This window comes from Anser brachyrhynchus (assembly GCF_964034855.1).
Source record: "Anser brachyrhynchus genome assembly, chromosome: 2".
NCBI classification, from domain to species: Eukaryota; Metazoa; Chordata; class Aves; order Anseriformes; family Anatidae; genus Anser; species Anser brachyrhynchus.
Genome location: NC_137695.1, coordinates 144730930 through 144756440, shown reverse-complemented (window position 1 = coordinate 144756440; position 25511 = coordinate 144730930). Strand labels below are relative to the sequence as shown.

Below are 25511 nucleotides of genomic sequence, written 5' to 3'. Positions count from 1 at the left end.
AAGAAATTCCAGCTATGTGACGGAAGATAGTGTTTGGGGCCTTCAGAAAGACTCTATGAATAAATAGAATGCCAGAACAATTGATGTTATCTGTGACTGGTTCTTCGTTCACATGCTCTTGATGTTTAAGGCTCTAGGAAGCACAGAGTTTAGGACCAATCAGAATGAGTTGTTCAGGTGATGTTCAGATGTCGTTCATTGGCTGCGAAAGGACCGTACAGTATCTTGCACTATTAGTAATCCTGACCTTGACTAAACTCAAAATTTGAAAAATGAGTGGAATCAATATCTTGTGAAGAATCCTTCAACAGTAGAGTCTGAATTAGTATAATAGATTGATTGTTTGTACATGACTAAGTTGGATCCTTTTATTAGCAATACGTATGAGGGTGTTTGCCTTTACAAAGTGACATTTATTTTGCTTTAATCCAAAACCACTTCTGTTCCTAATTTCCCACATCCTCTTGGTAGATCAGCATACTATGAACTTTTTTTTTTTTTTTAATAAAAATCAAAAGAATTGTAATGCCCCTTATTATACGAGTATTTTACTTTTTATTCCACTACAACATATGAATGTTTCTGTTTCATTGCCAAGCAGATGGTAGATAAAGATACTTATATATTTTATTTTATTTTGTATTTTGGAGGATCATAAATTTTTTCTTCTGATTTAGAGATGGATGTTTTTATTTTAAACTATTTTTATTTTTTATTTTCCTATTGAAGCTTGTGAGGATAAATATTATATATGAAAGAGAAATATGTCAGTTTCACAGAATCACAGCATGGTTGAAATTGGAAGAGACCTCTGGAGGTCATCTGGTCCAACCCCCGCTGAAGCAGGGACACCTAGAACAGGAAGCCCAACACCAGTTCCAGGCAGCTTTTGAAGATCTCCAAGGATGGACATGCCATGACACATAGGCAACTTGTACCACTGCTCACTCACTCTCCCTTCATGTACTTACATACATTTATAAGATCACCCAAGCCTCCTCTTCTCTAGGCTGAATAGTCCCAACTCTCTCAGCCTCTCCTTAAAGTAGTGGTGCTCCTGCCCCTTGAACTTCTTGATGGCCCTTTGCTGGATTCTCTTTCATATGTCCATGTTTCTCTTGTAGTGCATAGCCCAGAACTGGACACAATACTCTAGGTGCAGCTTCACCAGTGCTGAATAGAGAGGAACGATCACCTCTCTTGACCTGCTGGTGATACTCTGCCTAATGCAGTCAGGAATACTGTTAGCCTTCTTTGTAAAGGCATGTTGCTGATTCGTGTTGAATGTGGTGTCCACCAGGACCCCAGGACCTTTTCTACAAAGCTGCTTTCCTTTCTGTGTGGTCCCCAGCATGTACTGGTGCCTAGGGCTGTTCCTCCCAGGTGTAGAGCTTTGCATGTCTTGTTGAACTTCATGAGATTCTTGTCAGCCCATTTCTCCAGCCTGTTGAGGTCCCTCTGGACGACTGCATGGCCCTCTGGTGAATCAGCCATTCCCCCAATTTATGAGTCATCTGCAAATTTACTGAGGATGCACTCTACCCCATTTTCTAGTTCATTAATGAAGATCTTAAACAGGATTGGACCCAGTATTGACCCCTGGGTTATTCCACTTGGTACTGGTCTCCAACTAGACTTTGTGCCACTGACCACTACCATTTAGGTCCATCTGTTCAGCCAGTTTTTGATCCATTTCACTGTGTTCATCCAGTCCATACTTCAACAGCTTCTCTAACACGATCTTCTTCTCCTTCCTGCACCTGGAAATGGTTTCCAGGATTAGCTGTTCCATCACCTTCTCAGGGATCAAGGTGAAGCTGACCAGGCTGTAGTTCCCTGGGTCCTTCTTCTTGCCCTTCTTGAAGACAGGAGTAACATTTGCTTTCTTCCAGACTTTGGGTGCACTTCTCCCAGTTACTACAATCAACCAAAGATTATAGAAAGTGGTCTTGCACTTACATCTGCAAGCTCCCTCAGGATTCATGGGTGCATACCTCAGAACCAAGGAATGTCCAGTTTGCTGAAGTATTCCCTGACCTGATCCTCTTCCACCAAAGGAAAACATTCCTTATTCCAGCCTTTCAGCCTGGCCTCTAGGACCTGGGATTCCTGAAGGCCAGTCTTGCTAGTAAAGACTCAAGCAAAGTAGACATTCAGTTCCTTGGCCTTTTCACTGTCCTCTATAACCAGGTCACCTGTTTCCTTCAGAAGAGGGTGCACATTTTCCCTAGTCTTCCTTTTGTCACTGATATATAAAAGCCCTTCTTATTGCCCTTGGCATCCCTGGCCAGTTTCAATTCCATTTGGGCTTCGGCTTTCCTAACTGCATAACTGGATGCTCTGACAGTGCCTCTGTATTCCTCTCAGGTTACCTGTCCTTGCTTCCAGCTTCTGTAGGCTTCCTTTTTGAGTTTGCATTTGGTCAGGTGCTCCTTGTTCATCCATGCAGGCCTTCTGGCATTTTTGCCTGACTTCCTCTTTGTTGGGATGCATTGCTCCTGAGCATGGAGGCAGAGATGCTTGAATATTAACAAACTTTCTTCCTTCCCCTCTTCCTCCAGGGCATGTTCCTCCAGGGCACCTATCCCATGAATGTCTACCAAGTAGATCCTTGAAAAGCACAGTCTGCTCTCCTGAAATGCAGGTTTGTGAGTTTGCTGTGTGCCTTTCTCACTGTCCTAAGGATCTTGAACTCCACCATTTCATGGTGCTTTCTTTGGTTGCATTCACTGCAGCCAAAACTGAGCTTTGACCTTCATATTTTCCAGAAGCCCCTCCCTGTTAGTGAGAACAAGGTCCAGCATAGATCTTCTACTCATTGGCTTCTCTGTCACGTAGAGAAGGAGATTATTTCAACAGATTCCAGGGAAACTCTTGGATTGCTTATGCCCAGCTGTGTTGTCCCTCAAACAGATGTTGGGGTGGTTGAAGTCCTCCACAAGGACCAAGGCTTATAAACATGAGGTTGCTTCTATCTCTATTTATAGTGTATTGTAACAGTTCTTAAAAGAAAAATAAAAAATATGAATTGTAGGAAATGAAAATATAATTATGTCCATTAGCATAATCTATGTTAGCTGTATACTTTATTCTAATTTAGATGAGAAAGATACGTGATTGTTAACAGTGGTTGTATGTACACAAAGCAGTATTTCCTGTCACAAAATATGAAGAAATTCTAAGTTCCAAAAGTAATTATGAAGTCTGTTTTTTCTAACTTTGATTTTTTCTTCTCTGTGCTCTAATAGTAATCTTCTATGTGCTGTTTCATTCTTTCAAATTATTGGTTATCTACTGTGATGATATAATACTATGGAATTCGATTCTGATGATGTTGCCTTTTTTTTTTTTCTTGTTTTATGTATTTACATATACTTAGCACTTGCAGAAGATAGCTTGTTGTCTCAACCCATTTTATATTTGGCTATATATTGCCCATTGTGTATATTAAATGTCTTTGACATTAGTGCCATAGCAATTATTTTTTTTTTTTGGGGGGGGGGGGGGGGGGGGACGATCAACAGCATGATAAGGTGTTGTTTTAGATCAAAAGCTTTGTTTTCAAAATACTTGCCTTTTCTACATCTAATGGATAAGCATGAACTCTTGGTCATTTTATTGGGCAGGTGGGATAAAGAACAGAATAGAAGATATGCTTTAATTATATCCTCATTTTATTAATTTTGTTAGCTTGGAAGCTACCACCAGAAGCTCAGATAGTATAGGTCTTTAACTGCTGGTTTTTGTTTGTTTGTTTGTTTCATGTAAGCTGTTTTTGGTGGCTCCACTGTTCCCAACCCTAAAACATATCTTATCTGTGGCCAAGCTGTGTAGGTTTTCTGTATAAAATCATCAAGACACTAGAGGGTAGTTCTTGCCTTGCTGTACCTTGCAGTAATAGTCTTGGTGCCCCTCCTCAGATCTCAGATGGGATCTGTATGGCCTTTCCACTTAACTTCTTTCACCAGTATTTGAATCAGCTACAACTGTTGAAATTCATCTTGCTGAAGACTTAAGCCTTCCAAGCCCTGTTGAGAAGGAAGCCCTATTTACAAAGATTGCTGCTCTGATATGTATCATTGACAGCTTCTTAGTGCCTAGAAATTTGAGTGGATACCATCCATGTGTCAGTTTCCAAATCCTTTGAGCTTGTACTGATTCCTTTTTATCCCCTCTTTATTTTCCTATGAAGCAATTGCTTAAAGTTTATGATTCCTTTGCATTCTAATGAGCTACTTTTCCAGTACAGCCAAAGGCAAATACAAGGTGGAAGGAAAAAATATTTTGCTTTGTATTCCACAACTATTATTGCTGCCTCTTAGACTGTTTTTGGACTACTACAGCATGTGATCTTCCCGCAACCTATTTTGTACTGTTACAAAATTAATTTCATTACGAAGTTTTATTTTATTTATTTTTATTTTTATTTTTATTTTCATTTTCATTTTCATTTTCATTATTTTCATTTTCATTTTCATTTTCATTTTCATTTTTATTTTTATTTTTATTTTTATTTTTATTTTTATTTTTATTTTTATTTTTATTTTTATTTTTATTTATTTTTATTTTTATTTTTATTTTTATTTTTATTTTTATTTTTATTTTTATTTAGAAACACATCTGTAGCCAAAATTACTTTATACTAGATTATTTTGTTTCCAGTGCTTAAAATTCAGTGCAATTTGGGCTATCAACTCCCCTAGGTTGCTTGAAGTTGGCTACTTAAATAAGTAAAATAATCTTCATTTTGTGATACATTTGTAGGCTTATGTACTTATTTTCTATTTTGTTTATTTGTATTTCTATATCTCTTATTTTCTTTTCCTGAGAATTTAGGAAGATTCATAGCTCATTAATATATTTTAGAATTATACTTAACAGATTTTATCAGAAGTTTAATGCAAAGTTAATTTAATGTAGTACAACCTTTAATTTACAGACAGAAAATAAACAAAAATGCAGTAGCTATATACTATATACCTAGTCTAGGAACGTAGCTGTCTCAGATTCTCAGTGAATCATCACAAGATAGTCTTTGCTGGTCTTGCTGGATTTCTGGTGCCACATACTGAGTCAAAAGAACAAGAGAAGCAGCAGAAGGCATATTTGCCAAATGTCAGATAAGTCTGGTTGATATGGTGCCGAGATTCCTGGAAGTGTATACCTACACACCTAGATATCCAGGAGAGTGAGGATATTTAAGATTTAGTAATTCTTCTCAGTCTGTAATCTTTAAGTACAGAAAAAAGCAGGCATGCTGTCTCTATTTCTGAAGCCATACTCCCAAATTTTGAAAATTCTTATTTTTTATTATCACTCTTTGGTTTAGTCCCAGTATACTTTTATTTCTTTTGCAACCCGAGGAAATAATAAATTGTAATCTTCTCTATAATTATCTGTATATTAGGAAAACATCTCATGTACATAGCTGAGACATTTTTTAACTGGTCAAAATTCTAGGTAAATTATCCATCTTCTCACCCACCCCCCTCTTTTACCTTGGGCAGACGTAGCAACAGTTAGACCATCAGTTATAACAGCCTTCTTTACAGGTCAGAATTTCATGTCAGCATTCACCCATTGCTCTTGGTCCTGTACAGACAAATAATTATTCAAATTTTCATGAAGATTACAGAGTGGATAAAGAGCAACTCATTAACTTTTTTTTTTTTTTTCCTCCACTAAATCTTAAGAAACTTTAATGTGAGATTCTATTAATTTATCATTAGTTTAAAATAATCTTTAAGAAGCAAAAACTGGGTAGCAATGAAAATGAAGAGAATGCATGGTAGAAATGATCAATTAAAATTATTTCAGATTTTGTATTTGTTCTAATGTTGCTTTACTACATTCATTAGTGATCTGAAAGTAAAGTGAACTCCATGATAGCAATATTGATTAGAATAGTTAAAACCAGAAGAGAACTTTGAAGAACCTGGTAGACATAATAAACTAAATGAATGGACAGATAAGCTGTATGATAAAATAAATGTAATGTTGATAAATTACATGACGGAGGAGAAAAAAAAAAAAAAGAAAAAAAAAGAAAAAAAAAAGGACAGTCATTCTTCTAAATTAATGGGATTAACCAAAGAAAATGACTTAAGAGTCACTGAGAACAATTAATTGGTGGCTGGATTCAAGATAAAAATAATAAGTTGTATAGAAGTCTTTGGACAGAGACTGCTTGCAGTAACTTTCATTTTTAGTGTCCCCTGAGATGAACTGGTAGGAGTTCAGAGAAGGGCCAGGAAAAGAGATCATGGGTTTGTATACACATTTTAATATAAAAATCAAAAAACAGAGATGATGAAGCCTCTGTGTTTGTTATAAGTGGCGAAAGAAAACAAAATGAAGAGATTCATTTCTTTTTTTCCTTTAATGTAAGAACCATTTAGCTGAAATTAAAAAAAAAAAAAAAAAAAAAAAAAAAAGCAGAACTAACAATTCAATAATTTTCAACATTGCTATGGAAATAGTTGTGATCAACAATACAAAGAAATTCAATACACAGTTGTAGATATAGGTGGATAACAATCCTATTCAGTGTTTCTTGCCAGAATATTTATCAGTCATTTCTGGATGCACAGAATGCCAATGCAGTGAGTCCTGAAACAAAAATAACAAATCATAATAAATGATCACTTGTGGAAATTAAATGAAATAATATGCCAGAAAAGCAAAAGCTATTTTTCCTCTCTTTACTCAGATGTTTGTTTAAATAAATAGTACATGTTTAATAATGTTGTTATTATTCATTTTCTAAGGATATGCTATTTCAAAATGGAATTTAAAATTAAAACTTTATATTGCTTACATTTAAAAGTAATGTTCAAGTAACATATACTGAATTTTCAAAGTTCATCTTTTCAAATGATAGAATTCCCTGAATTCCATTGAACATGATGTTGTGCGGGAACAATTTTAATAACAGGCTTTTCTACGAATGTAGAAATATTTTTAATAATTCTTTTTATTTAGCTGGTTCTATTAAGTGACTTACCATTTCAACGTTGAAAACCTGTGACAGAGTTAATACTACTTGTAAATCCTGATGAACATGGTAATTAGAAATAATCACATGCAAGCCTATTAAATTCGCTATGTTTTTCCACTTCTCTCTTCAGTTGGTTCTACATGTTGAAGACTCATGTATTTTTTCTCACCAAAACATAACAATCTTCAGTCTTTTCAGATTTGTGATCATTCTTGTCTCTTGCTTCTGGAATATTTATCCAGTTACTTATTCTTTGAAATGAACTTCCTCAAGTTCAATACGGTACTCAAATCTGAGGCCTTACTACCATCAAACAGAAGAGACATAGTCAGTATTCACATTTATGTATCTTAATCTAATATGGTGAGAAAGCCAGTCACACTGGTGAGCTAGTCAGAGCTCACCATAAAAATGCTCACTCATAAAAATGCATTTATTTTTATTGAATTTTCCTCCTGGTTATTGAAGCAAATTCCCCAATTCTTCAAGAACATTCAGAATGGCATGTCATGGGAAAAGACAAAAGAAAAAAAAAATAAAAATAGTATCAGGAAATTTTGCACTAGAATAGGTTTTTGAGGCTGCTTTGTTTAGTGCTACATATTTTTAATATTTTGTGAAATGACTATGAAATAGTCTGCATATTGCAGGATCTTAACCTACGTGGTGGGTTGACTCCATCCGGCAGAGTCCCCACCTAGTTAAATTGGAAGGGTAAAAGCAAGAAGGAAAAAAAAAAAAATAAAGAGTTCACAGAATCACAGAATCGTCTAGGTTGGAAGAGACCTCCAAGATCACCTAGTCCAACCTCTGTCCTAACACTAACAAGACCTCCACTAAACCATATCACTAAGGGCTACATCTAAACATCTCTTAAAGACCTCCAGGGATGGTGACTCAACCACCTCCCTGGGCAGTCCATTCCAATGCCTAACAACCCTTTCAGTAAAGAAGTTCTTCCTAATATCCAACCTAAACCTCCCCTGGCACAACTTTAGCCCATTCCCCCTCGTCCTGCCACCAGGCACATGGGAGAATAGACCAACCCCCAACTCACTACTGCCTCCTTTAAGGTGTCCATAGAGTGCGATAAGGTCACCCCTGAGCCTCCTCTTCTCCAGGCTGAACAATCCCAGCTCCCTCAGCCGCTCCTCGTAAGACTTGTTCTCCACCCCCTCACCAGCTTCGTTGCCCTTCTCTGGACTCTCTCGAGCACCTCCATGTCCTTCTTGTAGTGAGGGGCCCAAAACTGAACACAGTAATCAAGGTGCAGCCTCACCAGTGTCGAGTACAGGGGGACAATCACTTCCCTAGACCTGCTGGCCACACTGCTTCTTATACAAGCCAGGATGCTGTTGGCCTTCTTGGCCGCCTGAGCACACTGCTGGCTCATATTCAGCCGACTATCAACCAGTACTCCCAGGTCCTTCTCTGCCAGGCAGCTTTCCAACCACTTTATGTAAAGGCAGTCACTCACCAACAGCAAAGAAATGTCCAGTCAATTTCCAAGAAACAACAGTTTAGTAGAAACTCCCTTAGTTTTATTGCATGACATTATATGACATAGAATAACAACTCTGGTCACTTGGGGTTAGCTGTCCCAGCTTTCTCTCTTCCCAGACGCTTGCCCACACCCAGCTTACTTGCTGGTGGTGCAGAGTGAGAAACAGAAATGGCTTTGTTGCTGTGCAAGCACTGTTCAGCAATAGCTAAAATGATGTATTGCCAGTACTGTTTTGGTCATAAATCTAAAGCACAGCACAGTATGGTCTGATATGAATTGTCTTCATCCCAGTCAAATCTGGTGCAATCAATAAGATGAGTATATATAATCACATAGTAATAATAATAATAATAAATAATAATAATAATAATAATAATAATAGTAATAATAATAATAATAATAATAAAGTTAAGAAACTGTTTGCTCTGAATGTAAACAGAGTGAAAAAAAATAATAATCTTTCTGCTTCTGAGTAATAGATTAACAAAATCCTTAAAGAAAGTATTGAATACTTGTTCATTTAGATTTATCTAGGAGAAAAAAATCTAAGCTCTGTTTAGTCCTGAGTAGGCAACCTTTTCAACAGTAGTGTAAGGATATGTTTCCAGCTTGTGATACAGAAAGTTAGTAAATATACAATTCAGGTACATTTGTAGGGTTATAACGTCTCTGAATTGATTCTAGTGAATTTAGACTTGATTCAGATGACTCTGCCTAGTGGTCCTTAAAATTTTGAATGTCACAATTAGCTTTTAAGAAGACAGTTTAAATTTCCCTGTAACTACATTACAGACAAGAAAAAATGAGCAATTGCTGCTTTAAAGAAAAAAAAAATAGATAAAAAACTTTTCTGATGAACAATAATGAAGATGCTTGAAGATCTGTCAGAGTACAGTCCTTCCTTAGGTTTATGCTTTCTTTTTATGCTTGAATTTAATAATAATCACCGAAAACAATGTTTAGATTCAACACACACTGTGCTCTCTTGGAATTACCTTTATTTCTATTGAAATGTAAAAAGTCTTCTTATGCCAACATTTCTTCTGTCTTTTTTTTTTTCTTCATGTGGTGTTTCTACCCTGCTGATAAACTGCATTCCACCACAACCACTCTTTCACTCCTCCTCCTCCAGGGGAGAGGGGGAGAAAATATAATGTAAAAGAGCTCAAGGGTTGAGATAAGGATGGGGAAATTGTTCGCCAATTACCATTACAGGCAAAACAGACTCAATGTAGGGAGATTAATATAATTTATTGGCTATTACTAGCAGACAAGGACAGTGAGAAACTAAAAAGCAAACTGAAAACACCTTCCCCCCTCATCCACCCTCTTCTATGTCCTCCCCCCGAGCAGCCCAGGGGAATGGGGAATGAGGGTTGTGGACAGTCCCTAACGCGTTGTCTCTGCCGCTCCTTCACGGTCACTCTTTGCCCCTGCTCCAACGTGGGGTCCCTCCTACGGGATGCTGTCCTTCCCAAACTGATCCTGCATGGGCTTCCCACAGGCAGCAGATCTTCAAGAACTGCTCCAACATGGGTCTGTACCACAGGCACTGTCCATCAAGAGCAAACTGCTCCAGCATGGATTCTCAATGGGCAGCAGCTCCTGCCAGATCACCTGCTCCTGTGGGCTCTCCACAGGCTGCAGGTGTGGCCTGGAGTCTATTCCTGTGGGCCGCAGTGTGGAGATCTGCTCCGCTGTGGGACCCATGGGCTGCAGGGGGACAGCCTGCTCCACCTCTCCACAGCCTCTTCACAGGTCACAGGGGAATTTCTGCTGCATGCCTGGAGCACCTCCTGCCCTCCTTCTTCACTGATTGTGGAGTCTGCAGGGCTGTTTCTTCCTACATTTTCTTACTCCTCTCTCCCAGCTGCTGTGGCACAGCAGTTATTTCCCTTTCTTAAATCTGCTCTCACAGATGCACAACCAACTTCACTCATTGGCTCAGCTCTGGCCAGCAGCAGGTTGCTTTGGAGCTGGCTGGAGCTGGCTCTTATCTGACATTGGACAGCTTCTGGGCACTTCTCACAGAGGCCACATCTGCAGTCCCCCTTACCATGTAAACCCAGTACACTCAGGCCTCCTCTCTTGCCACTTTTTTTTTTTCTTCCCTCCCTTATAAGGCTGCCTAGTAGCTAAATTACGTTAATTTTCACTGTAGCAGTCATGTCAGAATTTATAATCCATAGTAGTTCCAATATCTTTTCTTTGTAAAGAAACTAATCTAGTCAGCTTCCCAGCTGTGTAGAACTTTTTCCAATGTTGGCTTTCTCAAGGCCATGCTTTATTATTATTATTATTATTATTATTATTATTGCTAATAATAATAATAATAATAATTTTCTCTCAACCTTAGCTGGAAGATGCTCACTTTAAAATAGTTTTCTTTTGCTTAGCTGATGCATCTAGTTACTTTTCTCCATATAACATTTTATGTCCTTTTTTTTTTTTTTTTTTTTTTCAGTATGTCCTAAACTGCAAAGGTCAGAGTCTCTGATGTTTAGGTCATACACATTTCCAAGAAACTGTTATATCTTACAATTATGTAAAGCAGACAAACAAGCTTGTAAAATCTGCAGGCAAATCCATTCATTTATATCATGTGTTCAGTTTTGGGCCCCTCACTACAAGAAAGACACCGAGGCCCTGGAACATGTCCAGAGAAGGACTACAAAGCCCTTCTAGCCCTTCAGAGAAGGGCTACGAAGCCTATAGAACACAAGTCCTATGAGAAGCGGCTGAGGGAGCTGGGGGTGTTTAGTCTGGAGAAGAGGAGGCTCAGGGGAGACCTTATTGCTCTCTACAGCTACCTGAAAGGAAGTTGTGGGGAGCTGGGGGTCAGCCTCTTCTCACAGATAACTAGTGATAGGACTAGAGGGAATGGCCTCAAGTTGTGCCAGGGAAGGTTTAGGATGGAAATTAGGAGACATTTCTTCTCAGTAAGAGTAGTCAGGCATTGGAACGGGTTGCCCAGGGATGTGATGGCATCACCGTCCCTGGGAGTGTTTTCAAGGAAAGGTCGGACCTGGTGCTTAGGGACATGGTTTAGTGGGTGACATTGGTAGTAGGGTGATGCTTGGACTAGATGATCTTGGAGGTCTTCTACAACCTTAATGATTCTATGATTCTATGTATATGACATGAGTGAATGTACTTTTCAGGGAATACCTGGGGAGTGAAAAAGGTTATATTCTATGTGTTGTATTCAGTGTTGAACTAAAGCACAATTAGGTAACTAATGAAGTGAAGGTTCTACAAGTGATATGTGTGCAGTAATTGCAAGGTCCATTAGCAGGGGAGCCATTAGATACATTCTGCACATCTTATACCGTATTTCCAGCAGTGTTTTATCCATTACTGTGCATATATAAAACTTAAGGCAAAATGTTGCTTTTGATGTTTTGGAATTGAAAAGGCCTCTGTTAGTTTTAATTGAGTTATTTGTGGTTGTGTTTTGTTGTTGTTTTAAGATACAGAATGTTTTGGCGACAGGAATGATGTTTAGTTTAAGATTTGTAATATTACTAGTAAATGCATCTTTGATTCCTTTCAAAACAAATTAATCCGAATCTTTCTTTTGTCAATCAGAAGTCAGTTTATTCCTTTAAATATCTCTCATGTTATTTTTCATGAATATCTCGTATTTCTGTTATTTACTTCAGGGATAAGAAGTCCTGAACAATGCAAAATCCAGCCATTTAAGGCTCACCAACTGTTAATATAATGGCATCATAATATGATAAGCACTTAGTACATTTCTTATGTAGCCCAATATTTTGCAAAATGTTTTAATTGCTCCTATTTACTGAGTTAAAAATTTCACGAAGTTCCAACAGTTCTTGAGTCTGTTTTTGTGGTGCTTTTCATGGTTATCATTAATTTAAGCCAAATTGTGTACATTGGTTGTTAAAATTCTCCTGACAGAGAACGTACGTTTGTTAATATATTTTACCTTTCTAATACTAACAAAGAAGCTCATTTGTCATGTTATTCTCCATCCTCTTATTGTTGGTTGTGGTACAGAAGCATATTTTGTAAAATACATGGGACTCCTCCACGTTTTTGTGAACTGGAACTATTAATTATGGAAAATAATAATGTAAATATTGTTTCTACAAATTAACTCTTTCTTATTTGGCCATTTTAGTGGAAAAAATAATTCTGTTGTAATATTATGTCCTGAATACAGTACTTACCTGACTATTGTCTTTTCATCAGAATATTCTAAAGAGATCACTGTGACATTTTTTATATAGTGGCCACCAACTAGACTGAATATCATAATTTTCCACTCTCCTTTATATTTTTCTTGCCTTTGTAATTATTTTTGTTATCAAGAGCAGAATCCATCTTAACTTTAGGGACCTTTTGAAAGGGAGCGTAGTGATAGGACAAGGAGTAATGGTTTTAAACTAAAAGAAGGTAGGTTTATATTGGGAAGAAATTCTTTACTCAGATGGTGGTGAGGAACTGGCACAGGTTGCCAAGAGAAGTTGTGGATGCCCCATCCCTGGAAGTTTTCAAGGCCAGGTTGGATGGGGCTTTGAGCAACCTGGTCTAGTGGGAGGTGTCCCTGCCCATGGAAGGGGGCTTGGAATTAGATGATTTTTAAGGTCCCTTCAAACTCAAACCATCCTATGATTCTATAATGCGGTGTAGTTTTGTGTAGTTTTGAGCTAGCTGTCCAAGTTCCTGTTTAAAAAACCATGAAGCATAGGGTGCAAGATATCTACTTCATAAGGAAAAGATTTTTGAATTTAATTCTATTGAAAGTCATGATGAGCTCTCTAATCTAATCTGAGTTGAAGGAAACTGAGATGTTCACATCAGCTCAGATATAGATGAATGTACTGCATTTTATCAGAAAATTTAGTTATTCATATCTAGGACTACAAAATGAAAAGCAATCTTTTGGAACAATGTAAAATAAAAGTAGAAAACACTATTGTTCCTGCTGATTAAAGAAGATAATGTTATTTTCATTTTCTTCAACATAAGGTTCCCTGAAAATAATGCTGCTTAACTTTGTCAGGATACCAAAACCACCTGGAAAACTCTTGATGACATCATAACTCAGGTTATTCAAGGAAAGAATGCTTCAGTCAAAATTTAACCCTTTCAAGATTGTCTTGTTACCATCTGTTTTGTTGTCTTGTTTTGACAAGACTACTGTCTTGCTTACATCTTCCATCAGATGAAGAGGTATAAATTCCAGAGATTAAGAGTTTTCTGAAAAAATAATTCATTTATCTCTGAATTTAGACACATTTGCTGTAGTAGCTTCTGATTTGCAGTCTACTATCACTAAGATAAAATCCTTTTGAGAATGTTGCATTTACTGTCCCATCATACTTTTGCAATGTATTTAGTCTCCTAACAAAGATAACATCTTTTCAAAATACAGAACTGTTATTTGGAGGCTTTATCTTCTGATTTTAAGGGATTGTCTTGAAGAAAACAAAGGCCAAATTTCAGTCTGTAGCCTCAGATTATATTTTGGTATTTGATAATTTATGGTAAGCATATCATCAGCTGAATTTGAGAAATCTTGCAAAATTCCCCTGAAAGACCATATTTAAAAAAATAAAATTAAATTTAAAAAAAATCTTATTCATTGAAGAATTATTTTTAAATGGTTGCAGTACCAGAACAGATGCATTTAATTCCTCAGTTACAATAACAATTTTACATAATTACAGAATTTATATACATTAATAACTGGTAGTTAAACTCATCCGTTCTACTATGAAAATGTGCAGTGTTTGTACATTCATAAGAAAAAGTATAACAGTTCTTTCCTGTAATGCATAATAGCTCATTATATCAGTATTTTTAATTACTTGTCTCTGATTTTTTTGTTGTTTTGTTTTGTTTTTGTTTTCCTTTCTAATACTGAACTGATTCTGTATTTCTGGTAAAGTTCAGAAACAGTGATTTATTTCCGCCTTAATGTTCATCCTTATGCTGTACATAAGGCTAAATTAAAGTCTTTTGGAAACATAAATGTTGGAGTATTTTCCTTTTAAAATATATATATATATATTTTATCTACAAGTAAACTATGTAGGGCAGTTGCTAAATTTATTTCATCTGAAATATGCAGATTTTTTTTAACCTTTGTCTTTAAAACAACTTGACCTTCATCTCTATTGAGTACTGCTAAAGAATACTACGACAGTGAAACATGAAGTCAACGTAGAAATGTTTGGCAATAGATACAGCTCTAAGTATACTTTAAAGAATGGTCATAGTCTTCTTGTTCCCGTGTGATTTTTCCTTTACTTCTAAAAAAAAAAAAAAAAAAAAAAAGTTTCTGAAAAAAACTTCCTTTCTGCCTTCCTTTTCTGCCTTCTACATTTCCTTCTTTTTCCTTCTACCCAGAGAGGTCAGGTAGTCTCCTTCTCTGGAAAAATTTAAAATTCGCCTGGATGCCATGCTGCACCATGCATTCTAGGTGATTCTGCTTGGCAGGGGTGTTGGACTAGATGATCTTCAGAGGTCCCTTCCAACCTCAGCCATTCTGTGATTCTGTGATTATACATTTTCCCTACATTTTATCACAGTTTACCTCTTTTGTCTTTTTTTCTGACATTCTCTCTGTAGCACCTGTTAAGATTCTTTTCCAAACTCTTTAAACAAACTACATTTGTTTAATTTTTGTATTCATTTTAAGCTTAAGATTTCACTTAATATTTGTTCCCTAATCCTTTCTTTACTCAGTGCCTAACTACATGTGGAGGCATTATGGTCTGTGTTGCTTTATGCTATAGTATTAACATCAAAGAATAGAACATAGCCATATCTTACTTGAAGTTGCATATAGTTTTGAACAAAACAACTGTTCAGCTTTACAAGTCAAAGTGTAAACTGGCAGATAGAAGCAACTAGTTTGGAAAATCTTATATTAGATACATATCTTCTCTTTTTGATTCTGTGCTTATTTAGAGTTATACTTTTGCTTTTTTGTTTTGAGTCATAATTTGCACTGACAGAAGGCAAGTAGAGAAGCAAGGGAATAACTGATTTTGTAAGAATGCATCTCAGAAGTGTACAAAAGAAGGTACTGTTATAGGCCATTGTGCTTGCTTCCTGGGAAATAGAGTGATTTTATTGAATACTATGGGAGAAATTCTTTTATACTTCAGTTTTCAAAATTACTGTTACTACACTTCCTTTCTTTTCTGCTACCACGAGGATTGAGGCCATATATGATGTGTTCCAAGCATCTTAAGATGTTTATTCTTCCTCTATGTTAAGAAAAGTACAATCAGATTGGTAAATTTAATGATATGAGCAATTTCCTTATTTTAGCAGAAAATATTGCATGGTTATCAAATATCAGTTAAAAATGAGCAAACATTTGGTTCACTGCTGGATTCAGATTTTTGAAAAAATTGCTTTGAATTACAGTTCTGACAGAAACAGAATTGTTTGATCAACTTAATAGTACAAATCTTGTGCCTTTTGACATTTCTCTCTCATAAATAGGAAAGGATATACCTCAAATGGAATTATAGTCATTTCATTCCTACATGCTGTAATTCAAACTGACCTATGCATCTTCAGAGCATTTGACAGTAAAAGGAAAGAAATGATCACGTGGGCTAGAACACTTCCCACTTGTACCTAGATTATGTGAATCCAAGTTTTTGAAGACAAAGTGATGACACCTGGATCATTTGAGTACTTGTTACATAACCCTATTAAAATATACACAGTCATCAAGAATTTCTTCCGTGTTCAATATATCAAAAGAGAGGAACTGCTTTTGTCCGTGCAGTATATGGACTATTTATAAGGACTAAATAAAAAGGGAAGGAACAAATTGTAGTAATTTGTCAGTCATCATTTAATACACCTAGTACTTCAATGCTCAAAATAATTTAATTAAAATTATGCAAGTACTCCAAAATCTTATAGTAAATGAAAGCTAGCTATTAATGCCTAATATGGATTTCTCAGAACTTTTCATGTTTGTGTTTTCCGTGATAAAATCAATCACCAAAGTCCTCAATTAAAGTTTTCATTTTTGAAATTATTACGGTATTACTTCAAAACACCTTCCCATTTTTATTTTTGACTGTTATACACATCTCATACCTTTTTCTTTACTTTTTTGTTTGTTTCTGCGAGTTACTGTTTTTCTACTTATTAATGACTTTGGTTTAGCTGGTAAATTCAGAATAACTCTTTTTCTACTCTATGCATTAAATTATATTAATATTAGTAAATTGATATTAGGGATTTTTTTTATCATTAATCTGTGTGTGAATATGTGTATATCTGCATGTATGTGTATATCTGCATGTATATATATATATACCTGTGTGTGTATAAATAAATATATGCATATATAAACTTCTAGATTACTTTCACTTTAATTTATATGTCTTTATGAATTTCTATATTGGAGAAATAAGCTTTAATAAATCCAAAATATATTTCCTCCAAAACAAAATTCAAGAAAGATCCTTTAAAACATTAGCATTATAGAATGTGCCATTAACATGATTATAACTATTCATATTACTAACACACATTTATTAAAGTACTATAAGATGTTAGAAATGTAGTCTTGTTCAGTTACTACCATGTAGTCTTCTTCAGTTACTACCATGAATGTATGTTAACAGCTAGATTTATGATATCAATAAGCATTACTAATGTGAATTAGGTTACATTAACATTCCCATTATCACCATTACTCAAGATATTTATTTATTTATTATTATTAAAATATACCTTAACATTTCCTTTTACTTGCAGCTGAATGTGGAGCCTCCACAACAAATAATGAAGGAATCTTACTGTCCCCCAATTATCCTCTTAACTATGAAAACAACCATGAATGTATTTATAGCATTCAGGTACAAGCAGGAAAAGGAATCAATATTTCTGCGAGAACATTTCATTTAGCCCAAGGAGATGTTCTTAAGGTAGGTAGCCTTCGTGTAGCTTTTTGTTGTTGTTTCAAAGCTTTTAGTGCCTCATACCATTGAATTTTATCTGTCTGTATAGTATCAGGTAAGGTTATATTAAACACTTATACTTGTCTAAACCATTTCTATCTCTAAAGATTTTAAAATGAGGCAACCTCAGATGTTTCCATAATCTATTCTTTAAAACATGCATTTTTCAGACCACACATATTTTAAAAAAGGAAATTGAAACTGTAAAACAAGAAATTGAAACTGTAAACCAAGTATTGCCTTAACTTGTATTTGTATTCTATTCTTAGTATTAAACATCCATCTTTGAACGGAATTACATTTTTTTTGTAAATTCTGTTTTTCTTCCTCAGTATCTTCATTAGTTATTCTGTGATATAATCATAATATTTTTTCCCTAGCTGTTACACGCAGAAACTTAATTTAATACAATGTCACATACTGCAGTACATGAGGTTTACACTTCAAATGGCTCTGATCTTCTTTGGTATGTAGCATCTCCTGCAAAATGACAATCACTAGCAATTTTATGTGAAGGCAGTTTATTTTTTGTTTGTTTTGTTTTTTGAACAAAGAAAAACAACCAAAGGGGAAAAAAAGGATATTAGAACCTTCCAAATTTTTATAGACTTACTGCCCTTCATAAATTCAGTAACATGTTTTGTACATAGATGTTATTATTGTATTTGTCAAGTACATATTTCCAAATTAATATATTGCTTAGCCAACTATATATTTAATTTTGATGATGATCAAGGTGTCTTTTAGCACATGCAATCTAAATGCAATAAGGGATGAACTAATTGTCTAATTTTTCAGAATACTCAATTTAATTAAATATGCCCCTCAGAAATCAAAGGAGTAAGAGTACCATGCCAATCATGTTTGATTAATAAAAACTGTTTTTCTGCCAGATTCTGCTATTTAATTATCAAAATAAAAAGGGTTATGGTAAGATTTATCTCTAAGAATCAGTGCTGGGATTTATTAACTTCAGTCATCTAAGCGTTAGGTTAGGATTTCTGTCATAAATTGCCAGACATAAGCACTTCAAAGAGAAGTTAATTACGGCTGAGGCATCAGCACACCTAAGCAACCTAATGAAAATGAAATCAGCAGCAAGAAAAAGCTATATACAAAATTAAATATGGTTTTAAATAAAAATAAGTATTTTGTGTTGAAACAAAACAAAGGCAAAACAAACTAAAGCAAATATTAACAGAATAAAATGCACATTAATTAGTTAACTTTTAGTTTAATTAGTTTATTTTACTAGTTAATAAAAAGCACAAGTATATTTATTTTAGTTTAGTTTTATTGCTTGCATCATAACTGAGTAGATGTCTTTCAATGTTTCAATTGATAAAGGAAAAAAAAATTGAAAGTCTTAGTATTCATTAGCATATAAATAACATGGCAAAAAAAAAGCTTTTTTTTTTTTTTAGTTAACAGTAAAACATCCAAATCATGTATGCTGATATGTAATTTTTCAGTCTGAGACTTTTTCAGTGAAGCAGAAAAAGTAGTGAAGTTACAGAAATTTCTTTAAGTTACCCAACGTTAGCATAAGACTTGAAGTCCACTCTTATATTTGAACTGGACTCCTTGTGTCCAGAAATCACTATTCTAGTATCTCTGTTCACATTTTTATCCTTGTCCATTAAAAGTTTATGGATACATTTTCCTCAAGACTTTTTCGCATGTAAATACAAACTTTCAAGCAGTTCAAAGATTTTTTTTTTTTTTTTAAATCTTAATTAACCATTTAATGCACATGCAGTCTTTATAGTATCTATTCACTTAAGTTTTCTTAAGTGCCATTCCAACCATATGCACTACAGATGTTTAACTAGAAAACATTAACTTATAGGTTTATAAAATAAATTTCATTTTAATATTGCTACTCAATTAATGAGAACTTAGGAGAGGTATCAACTTAATCATAAAAGAGGTGATGCCATTACACTCTGATGTAAATGGCTGAAATATTTTCTGTGTTTTGTGGCTGTGTCTGTAAGATGAATGTAGTATCTTTGGAAGATGAAAGTAATTAGAGTATTTTGTATTTCAGGTCAGCAGCCTTGAATTATAATGAGCCAAAGTTCCTCCTAATCTAATTAGAAATATAAAAAATAAAAAATAAATAAAAATGCAAGAGGTACTCTTTATTATAATTATCTTTTTTTTTTTCAGTCTGTGTGACATTGTAGCAAGAGGCCCTCCACCCCTGGGAAAGAATATCTGTTGAACCCTTTCTTGCCTAATCTCTCAAATGAAGCTTTTACAAATTGCCTTAATCCCATCAGACTCTTTTTCCAGGTGCCTGTTTCAGGAAGTACAAAGCATCAGTTACACATTCCAGAATTTTTTTCATGGTACTGGTTCTGAATTTTTCTTTTGATCTTTATCATCTTATGAATTACTGCTCAAATCCAGGTTCTGAAAAAGAATCACTGTAAGATTTGGTGTATGTTTGACTTGGGAATATGACTAGTATTTTCTGTTAATATGTTCAAGATCAGGAACGCAGGCTTGATTATCTACATATGTGCTCTTATTCTCTTAGACTGATTCACGTTAATCTCAGTAAAACATCTTTAAAGACGTTCACAAGAAGTTCCTCTTATTTTTACGGAGCTGGAATCTAAAATGAAAAAAAGAGAAAATACTTCCTAATTTGCCTATTTGTCTGTCTGTGAAGAATATACTGTTCACTACTGGAGTAGGGCATTAGGGTTTTACTGTAATTTTAGTTTTATGTGAATAAGTAATAGTGAAGAAATACTGTACACCTATTTAATATTTGTATCACTACTTTGTAAATGTATATAAATATGAATACCTTGGCCGAACCCTAAGAAATCTTTGAGGCAAGTCAAGAAGTAAGGCAAAGAATGATGTGATGCAAGTAATTCACCATTTGGAAGATATTTAACAATGATATTTAACATCAGGACACGGCTTTCTTTCCCTGAAGGAAATGAATGCTTCAAAAATAAAGCAATCCAATAATATTTCCCAATACAATGTCAGTCTTTTAGCTAAAAACTGGTGAAAAAATGGATAATGCATTAATCTCCATTCTTCAGACTTAATAGCTGAAAAAAAATGGCAAAGATACTATTTCTATGAGCTAATATTTTAGATTACTAGAGCCAGGCAGATAGATTCCATTTAAAGTCTGAATTAACTGAATATTCTCCTAAATTTTTGGTACTCATGTTTAATCAAGTCACGGGGTCAGTTGGTTGCCATGTAAATTAACTGACTGTGGAACAAATTTATGCCTGATGAGCACCATGAATGAATCAATGAAACAGTTGGACTGGGGAATACCACATTAGAGGGAAACATATTTGACACAAATAAATCATCACCCTTGCTGTTACTTGCCCAATGAAGAAGGAGGAGCTATCGTTTACCAATTTTGAACTGGTATAGAACAAAGGATTCAGAAGATATCGTTGTTTTTCATTTGCTTCATTTAGCATGCAATTCTCTTATGGCTGTAACAGCTCTAGATCTCTAGCGACTTTTTTTTTTTTTTTTTTTAAGCTATAGGAAATACAAAGTTCCTTTTATTGTTGTTGTTTATAGGGCTATCACCTGCTTTTCATACTGTCATATATTAATTTAGTATTGATGACAGTTTCATGAAAGGATATGAAGATTTAAGATGTGTACAGTCACTATATGCCAACTCATTAAATATTAATATTAGAAACTGTAAAACAGTTGTTTCCTTCTTTGTAATTGTTATGATAACTGAGTTTGTGCACTAAAATATTTCCACAATTTCCTGCCTGTGTGGGAGGCAGGAAAAAGAATATTTGCTTTCCAAAGTATGAGGTCTGTATCTGCTTTTCTTCCTGCATTTAGCTCCATTCGCTGGTTTTGCCATTGAGCTCTGTAGTCTGTTAGGTGTAAGCAATTTCTTCAGATTTGTACAGAAACAGAATTGGCATTATCCTATTTGTCTGAATAGTTTATTGTTGTAAGTGAAAGCTTTATTTGTGTTGAAATGAGTTGAAAGTAGGCAGTATTATTTTATGTCAAAGATCCGCTAATATGATTTTCTAATTTAGCAGGAGAAAGACAACTCATTAAAATTGAATTCTGAACACAGTTACGATTGTTTTCTTTATTTTCAATAGATTTCAACATAAATTAAAAAAAAAAAAGTGTGGTACTGATTAATGAGGAGAGTAGTTTTCTGTTAATGTTTTAAAAAACAAACGAAACACAAAAATGCAGGCAGGTTCCATAAATGAACCTAAAGAAAGGAACACTATGTGTGAATCACAGAATTGTAGATGTTGGAAGGGACCTTGAGAGACCATCGGGTCCAACCCGCCGGTCAAAGCAGATTCCCTAGAGCAAGTTGCCCAGGTAGGCGTCCAGACGGGTCTTGAATATATCCAGAGAAGGAAGAGAACTTAAATGGAAAGAAAATATTTATTATTATTATTATTATTATTATTATTATTATTATTATTATTATTTTATTGTTGGTGGTGTTTTTTGTTGTTGCTTTGTAGTAGATATATTGACCAAGAATGTCTTATAATAAAGTTTTTTTTTTTTTTTAAATAACAATATAATAGCATATTATAAATAGCATACATTTCATTAAAAGTTTCTGAAGACCACTCAAAATTTGGGTGATTCCACCCACTCATCCCCTTTTTGAAACAAAATCAACACGCGCTGATTCAGGAGTTTCATTTTTGCCAGAAATGGAAAATCATCTTGTGTGCAGTGACACTAAGAAATAAGATCTTAAGGAGTTAGGCAGAAAGATATAGTGTCAAGAATCAACATTTTAGGTGTTGAAAAAAGATGAAACATTTTAGATGAAAAATGTTTCATGGTAAGTCTAGAGTTTTGTCTAATTGGGTGTTATATCTATTGGAGAAAAAGAAGCAGTCCACAGTTAAACATGAAGAACACTATATAAAAATCCTAATGAAAGCATAATAATTATTATTATTATAATGCTACAATGCCCTTGTTTTTGAATATAATTTTGTTCTTCTGAAAATTTGTATAACAGCATGTCATTACATTTCATAGATGGCAGATGACACGCAGCAGCGAGAGAAAGGTTAAGCACACACAGAGACCTCTGCGGTGAATGACAGCTTTCACTGTCCTTGATCATGTGATGTGCTTTTGCTTGGCAAAATGTAGAGTGAGAGCTGATGTGCCAGATGGGATTGTACCTCAGAGGAAAAAATAACTTCAAGAATTATTTTTGATACTGCAATGAAAGAGTCTGTCTTTTAACTTCTTTCAAAACACTGTGCAGCAACAGGCAGGGAACAGTATCAGCAAACCACAGAGAGGAACTGGCATTTTTATTTATATATTTATTTTAATTTCCCCAGTGTTTGGCTCAGCACTCTTATTTTGTGTGCCTGCACAATTTGTATAATTCAGTTTTACTGCATTTGTTTGCTCTCTAGCCTGTGGGATAGCTTGGAAATGTGTGCACCATTCAGTTTTTGAAGGATTTTATGCAAAGACTTTAAAGGGAGGTAATGTTTGTATATTTTTTTCTAATTTGTTTTTTAAGAATTTCCACGCATGCTATCATAATCCTCTTAGCAATATCATACTGAAAACATGAGTATGAAATAGGTAATAAATGCAAAAGTGGAAAAAGTCGAAACATATGGGCCCTATTCTGTCTTTATATTAGTGCTTCCATTTGCATGTGATATAAATGATATATTTGACAAGGTGTTGACAACCTCAGCTCTGAGCTGCTGATTTTATGTTGTTTCTTCTCTTTATAAATGCACAGATCTTCATATCCATATGCCTTTTATGTTTCTATGGCAAGCCTCAAAAAAGTTGATTAAAATGCACAAATGTAATAAATTCACTCTATACTATTCCATTGGTAAAATTTTACACAGTAAGGTAAAATAAGCTGGTAGAAAAAAAATAATAATAATAAAAAAAAACACATTAATTTCCATTTTAAATTTATTTATAATGGAGTCCCTGGAAAGCATAAAAAAATGCCCTCCTTCCTCCTCCCCCCAAATAAACTGTACATCTCTCAGTTCAAATTACATTTATATAGACATAGTTCCCTGCTAGCATCCTCCTCTGTAATATTTCAAAGTAGCATTATGATATTAGGAATAATAATGCATTTTTTTCTGTGCTTTTGCTCATCTGTATGAATTAATCATTTAACAAATCAGGCCTTTAAATACCTGATAAATCTGGACCTCTGTTTTCTGAAAGGCTTGTTATTGGGTTATTCATACATTATACAGTCATGGATCAATTATCTTTGCATTAGTGCTACAGGATGACATTGGAAAATACAACCAATGAACTCATATTTTGTAATGATTATTCTGGGCCATACATTATCCAAGTGATGCAAACCCCAAAGTGCTGGTAAGGCCAATGAAAATGAATGTTCCTATATTAAAAATAAGATAATAATGCTATCTTAATCCCCAGATAATCAGATTTTCCTCTGGATCAAATTCTGATGCTGAATTACTAACTCATTCAAAATCCTAAACAAAATGCCCATCTATGTTAGGAAGGTTGGAAAGACAATGCTGGGTCTGCAAATCTCAGAAGAATGCAGGCTGCTATGACTTTCTTTGCAACTTAAATACGCTATTAAAAGTGGTAGATTTGGAATATAATGCATAAATGATATCATTTAAATTAGGTCTAGAAATCTGTATTTAGTTCGGAGTAATTGAATGAATTGTAAGAAAGACAATGTGACTTAAATAAAGAATTATACTGCAAAAATGCATCCATTTATTGTACTAAAGGAGCTCCTACTGTCACAAGAAGAGGCATATATGTTACTTTGGATATTTAAAAGTCAGAAAAAAAAAAAGGCTAAATTTCATATTCAAATGAATCACATCTCTCCCTCACCTAAAAGTATTTCTCCTATACAAAGAATGAGAGTTTCAGAAGTGTTAGAGTACTTTAATTTTTGTTCCTTCATTGAAATGACATAGGCTTGGAGATATTTTAGAGTGAGGCATCTAGTTAGTCCATAAAGCAGAATTACTGTTAACACTGAAGAAATTCCAGTGTTCACAATAAACAGTGTCAAAGGGAAAGGTTTAATATGGTAGTACAGCTAACAAAATTTGCAAGAGTATGTGTGGGGAAACTAATGTGAAGAAAATTTGTATCATGAAGTGTCTTCTGGGAAGTTCTGGCAAGCCTTTAAGAATAGTTCGTGTAACTGCTCTGGTTTGGCCTCATCTTGAATAGTGTGTGCAGTTTTGGGAGCCACGATATAAGAATGATATAAAACTATTAGATTGTGTCCAAAGGAGGGCAACAAAGATGACGAAAAGTCTACACGGCAAGATTTATGAGTAGCAGCTGAGGTCACTTGGTTTGTTCAGCTTAGAGAAGAGAATATAGGGGCGACCTCACTTCAGCCTACAGCTTCATCACCAGGGAGAGCAGAGAGGCAGGCGCTGATCTCTGCTCTCTGGTGACCAGTGGTAGGACCTGAGGGAATGGCATGGAGCTGGGACAGGGGAGGTTCAGGTTGGGTATTAGGGAAAGGTGAGAGGGTGATCAGGCACTGGAACAGGCTCCCCAGAGAAGTGGTCATAGCACTGAGCCTGCTGGAATTCAAGAAGCATTTGGACAACACTCTCAGACATGTGGGGCTGATTTTTGGGTGGTCCTGTGTGGAGCCAGAAGTTAGGCTCGATTACCTTTGTGGGACCCTTCTAACTTGGAATATTTTATGATTCTATGATTCTATGATCTTATTAATAGCTTCTTTTGATTAATTTATTGATTCACACACATGGCCAAAAATGGATTACTGTTATGCCGTGTTTAAAAATAAAATAAATCCTGAATCCTTGGGTGTTGTTAGTTAATAAGTAGCTTGGTGCGATTAGGAGAAAGAGCATCAAATACAAGCTGAGTTTTCTTTAAGTCTGTCATAAAGTAAATATCACTGCAGGATAGCAGTAATTCTCCTGGAATTGACCTTCTTTCAGTTTCTGAAACAGAACAAAGTCCATTTCAGAAGTAATTTTCT

The 25511-nt window shown here is 34.9% G+C and overlaps 1 protein-coding gene across 6 annotated transcripts in view; it reads left to right on the top strand.

The window, feature by feature from the left end:
* CSMD3 (CUB and Sushi multiple domains 3) overlaps window positions 1-25511 on the top strand; it is a 703323-nt gene that overhangs the window by 432425 nt on the left and 245387 nt on the right. For all 6 annotated transcript variants that reach the window (XM_080578052.1, XM_080578051.1, XM_080578050.1 and 3 more), the window contains one exon: window positions 17268-17437. In XM_080578052.1, coding sequence (XP_080434178.1) covers window positions 17268-17437 — 170 coding nt within the window. The remainder of the gene's footprint in view (window positions 1-17267; window positions 17438-25511) is intronic.